Here is a 4,682-nt window from a genome sequence, read left to right as displayed (position 1 = left end):
TATATAATATATATATACATTAATTTGTAAAAATTTATTTGTGTGATCATTATAATAACGTGTTTTATACTTGTTGCAGTATGTTAATTTAAAGCAAAGATTATTATTGTATTATTGTTTCAGGAAACATTTACACCAATCGCTAAAGGTCTTCCGTCTATGGTAGAAGTTTTAAAAAAACAATTGACTTTATCCGAATCTACCGTACGAGATCTTCGTGAGCAGATACACACCCTGCAAACTGCCATTGAGCAACTCACTCAAGAGAACAACGAGTTAAAGCATATGCTACAAGTAATTATTATAAAATTTTATTGGAGATAATGTTATTTATTTTATAATACATCAATCGTATAATAAATGCTGTAAATAAAAATTTGATTAATCTAGATCAAAGGTTCTAGTGATGGAAACATGAATGGGCATGTTGTTGGAGAACAGGAACCTGAATTAGAGCCAGTGCATGATATCAAAACGTCTACTATACGTGGAAATCAACGACCGGCATCTATGTATGAGACTAGAGAAGGTCTACGAAAACCAGCATGGTCAACAACCATTTGTCAAGTAATTATCTTTTTTTTTTTGAACAAGTTGACAAAGTATCCAATTTTTTTAAATAAGAAGAATCCTATATTTGGTCGAAACGGATCTTAGTGCTTAAATATATTTTTTTTGTGAATTTATATATATTCTGATTCTACATATTGCGCACCGAAATGTTTCCCTGAACCTAAATAGAGTGTCCTCTATCCGGAAAAACCTGGAAAACTTGGAATTTTCAGGAAATTTTGTTGAAATTGACAAGGACAATTTTTCAAATTCTATTTTTAAATTTAAATTCTATTTTGTTTGACTAGATCCCCATGGTGGGTTATTTCTTAAGAAATGTTATGCCCCGGGAGTACCATAAGTCACATACAAAATAGTGGGATTATGCAAGAAATAACATGACTAAAGTTCCAAGTATTTTTAATTAATTTACACATTCTTAGCATAGTCACTAATACAATATAATTATAACTAATAATTATTAAATAATAAAATTATAAGAAAGTTATAAGAAAACAAATTTTCTTTATAGGCTTTTTTTTTAGAAGACACTTTCTTAGAATCCGGTCAGATATCCGGAAAATGTCGGATATTCGACTCGAAGAAATTGCTTTCTCGGATATCCGTTCGGATACCGGATATCCGATATTCTGTCTGGATATCTGGTATCCAGTAATTTTACGATCTGATGTATCCCTACTTTCTGTATTGTTCCGTTTCATCATGAATATTTAATGTATGATCCATGGTACCCCAATTATGCATTTAATAATGGAAAACTATAAAAAATAAATATTAGATTATTACTTGTAGTGAATTGAGAAAAGATGCGCAGAAACTTGCACCTTATCTTCATATATGTATCTTCTATTACAAAAACAATATTAAAACATTTTTATAGCGGTTAAAAAGTTACTATTGTACCATGAAAACCATTAATGATCGATGCTTTTCGATACAATGGAATTTAATCACTGCCACCTAGATAAAAAGTATGGGCAACAAAGTAACAATCGTATTGTATCAGTAGTATTAATTTAAACATTTTAGATTATGTTAAACAATCGATGATCCATGATATCCCGATTTCCCCTATATAATTTTTGAACTATTTGTTGGAATGTTTCTAATGTACAATGTCTCTAATCTTACCTGGAATTTCGAATAAAATTCATAGAAAAACCTGGAATTCTCAGGGAATGTTTCTATAAGATTTGAGTATCCACTCTGTAATAAAATGCATTTATAAGTAGAACCAGAATAGTAATATCACTTATTAAACAAAATGGTTGGATATAACAGGGCAATAGGAGTCAAGCACAGTAATTCTTGTGCAAATCAATACGGTTAATAAAACAACTTTATTAATCGCTTACATGTTTCGGCTCAGTTTTGAGCCATCATCAGAGACAATATGATATAATTACAAAAAATTTTTTTACAAACTAATTTATTTCAGTGAGCCACCTCTATCTATTAACGGAAACTATAATACAAAAACGAACTAATAACAATCTAAAAATCAAAACTAAATCTTTCTGATTGAATCAGTGTACATTCTTTGTTACATTACAATTGAATTATTAAAGATTCAGGTTTGGTTTTAATGTCCGTCTGGACTATAATTAATATCAGTTTTTTCCCTTCTTTCCTTTCCTTTGTGATTAACATTTTAGGTGTATTAAAAATTATTCATTAATTTCAACATAATTGACACTGATTCGCTGAATGGTCAAAGACTGGTTTTTAACTAAACCAATAGAATTTAAGTTTGCGATATGGTGAATTTTTGTTTTAGTGAGCTACCTTCTATTATTTTATAATAAGTCGTTTTTGCTTCCAACAAATTTACCTTTTAATAATTTTAATATATTTATAAAATTATTTAATTAATATTTATTTAATATATTAATAAAGTTGTTTTGTTAACCGTATTGGTTTGCACAAGAATTATCGTGCTTGACTCCTATTGCCCTGTTATGTCCAACCATTTTGTATCATTACGGAGTCTTTAGGAATTAATTTATATTTAATATCACTTATTAAATTGTACAAGCGATTCAATAATCTTTTGATGCTAATAAGCATCTTTTAAGAATATTAATTGTCATACGTTGATGATCTAAAAACTGCGAATAATTTATTGCGAAAAATATTATCTCGACCGGGATCAAATTGGTATAGACAGTAATGACTTGAAAAAGCTTGTGAAGTGAAAATAGACTATGCATGCGCATTGAATAAAAATTAGTAAACGCACTTTACGTGTCTTTTATGTCCATTTACTGGCTGTCAAGGGAGATAAGGATGGTATTCATTCATTTTTACAAGTGTTTTAAAGCGATCCATTTGATCTCCATCATTTGATCATCCAAATTTTCTTTATTTACAAATGGCATACAAGAAAAATCAACGTGTTACTTATGACACATTTTTCGCTTATGACGTTAAGATTCAATGTGACTGGAGCGAGTACTTAGAAGCTTTAAATTATCGAGGCTTATTATATCTATCTACTGTATATCTATCTACTTGTATTGTTTCATTTAGACAAAACGCGACACTGAAGTATTATCACGAAATAACACGCAAAGTTTGTGGGAATGTGGCCTACCTAATCTGCCACCCAGTGAAGAAGTAACTCGGCGGACAGAACAAGTTACTAGGCGAATTCAAGAGCTATGGATGGCTATGCAAGATCCAAGCCAACGGGAAGCCTTCGTTCCTTGCGCTGAGAGAATACGTGTTGCTGTGGCCGAATTAACAGCTATATTTCCTCAGGTAAAATTATTGTTTATTCTTTTATTTGTCCTTCTCTTTCACTAGAGGCAGTCTCTACTGTATCTGTTGTAGAATCCAATTGAGGAGAATATCAGGTCTGCCTTACGCCAGTTAAATGGCAATACCGGAAGACTTCAAGCAGAATGTTCCGGTCTTCAAAGATGCACCAGTGATGCCGAGCATATGGATCGTTGTTTGCAACAAGTACGTTCATGTGCTTACGATATTGCCAAAGCAACTAAACTACTCGTCACGCAATTTCAAATGTAGATTCTTTCAATGTCACAGAAAAGTTTACAGAAGTATTAAGGAGTGCCTTTATTTCTTACTGAGTCTATTAGATGTTCTTTCTTTTTGAATCTCTCTTATCCCTAATGGGGGAGGGATATTTGGTCTGAAATTTCCTTAATTGGTATCCGTGGGACTAATGTACTTTAAATTAATATATTGTTTAAAATTAATGTAATTGAACAATTGTTTCTTTATTTTGAAAGTTAAAATCCGTGGAATAAGATTATGTAACTTAAAATTATGTAATTTATAAATTGTGAAAAATATTTGTTATTACAACGATTTTTCACAATGTAGTTGAAGAAAGTATCCAAGTCTATTAGATTCGCAAATATCAATTAGAGTATCGATAGTTATGGCAAAAACGCTTTATATAAATTTATTTTGCAACAATAATTCATTCATTCATCGTTCTTTTGTTAAGTTTAGTAAATACTAAGCGAAATAATTTTTTCTTTTATTATTATTATTAGATTATTAGAGAGAGAGAGGGGGGAGAGAGGGGGAAGGAGAGAGGGAGGGGGTTGAGAAGAAAGGAGAGAGAAAGAGAATTATTAAAAATATACTTAAAAATTATTTAAACAATTATGATTGAATACCATCTAACATAGATTTGAAAACATGACATTGTTTGAATATATACAGGGTGTTTGATAAATCTTTTGCACGGGAGCAAAATGGATTAAACTGAGAAGAAAAGGCCTCTACCATTTTGCAATTTTCTCAATAGTTAATAAGATATTATTGCTAAAGATTGCTGAAAATTGGTCTTCAATAATTTTTTACTCAAATCAATGACTCGGACCGAAATGAAATTTTGGTCCGTTTACGGTCACGATCAGAGGCTATATCCAATTTTTGGTTTCGGTTCTGGTTTCGGTCTTTTTCGGTTCCGGATCGAAAAAGTCCGAAATTCAAGTTTCGGTTCTTTTATCGATAACGGTGACCATAACCATTTGGATTTAAGTTTTTTTTTGGTTACGGTATATGATTATCTACTATAGGGAAAGGTAATACACCAAGCATAAATTGCATATTTAAGGAAATTCATGTTTAGT

General features: G+C 30.9%; 1 protein-coding gene across 2 annotated transcripts in view; it reads left to right on the top strand.

Moving 5' to 3' along the window:
- The window catches only part of LOC108754363 (ARF GTPase-activating protein GIT1), an 18,058-nt gene extending 14,308 nt beyond the window's left edge, over window positions 1–3,750 (top strand). For both annotated transcript variants that reach the window (XM_018496614.1, XM_018496613.1), the window contains exons 11-14: window positions 124–294; window positions 391–567; window positions 3,103–3,333; window positions 3,406–3,750. In XM_018496614.1, coding sequence (XP_018352116.1) covers window positions 124–294; window positions 391–567; window positions 3,103–3,333; window positions 3,406–3,603 — 777 coding nt within the window. In that variant the 3' untranslated portion in view covers window positions 3,604–3,750. The remainder of the gene's footprint in view (window positions 1–123; window positions 295–390; window positions 568–3,102; window positions 3,334–3,405) is intronic.
- Window positions 3,751–4,682: the final 932 nt, after the last annotated feature.

The sequence above is a fragment of the Trachymyrmex septentrionalis genome, unplaced genomic scaffold, assembly GCF_001594115.1.
Source record: "Trachymyrmex septentrionalis isolate Tsep2-gDNA-1 unplaced genomic scaffold, Tsep1.0 scaffold79, whole genome shotgun sequence".
Classification (NCBI taxonomy): domain Eukaryota; kingdom Metazoa; phylum Arthropoda; class Insecta; order Hymenoptera; family Formicidae; genus Trachymyrmex; species Trachymyrmex septentrionalis.
The sequence above is the reverse complement of the archived record's forward strand: the minus strand, read 5'-3'. Positions and strand labels throughout refer to the sequence as shown.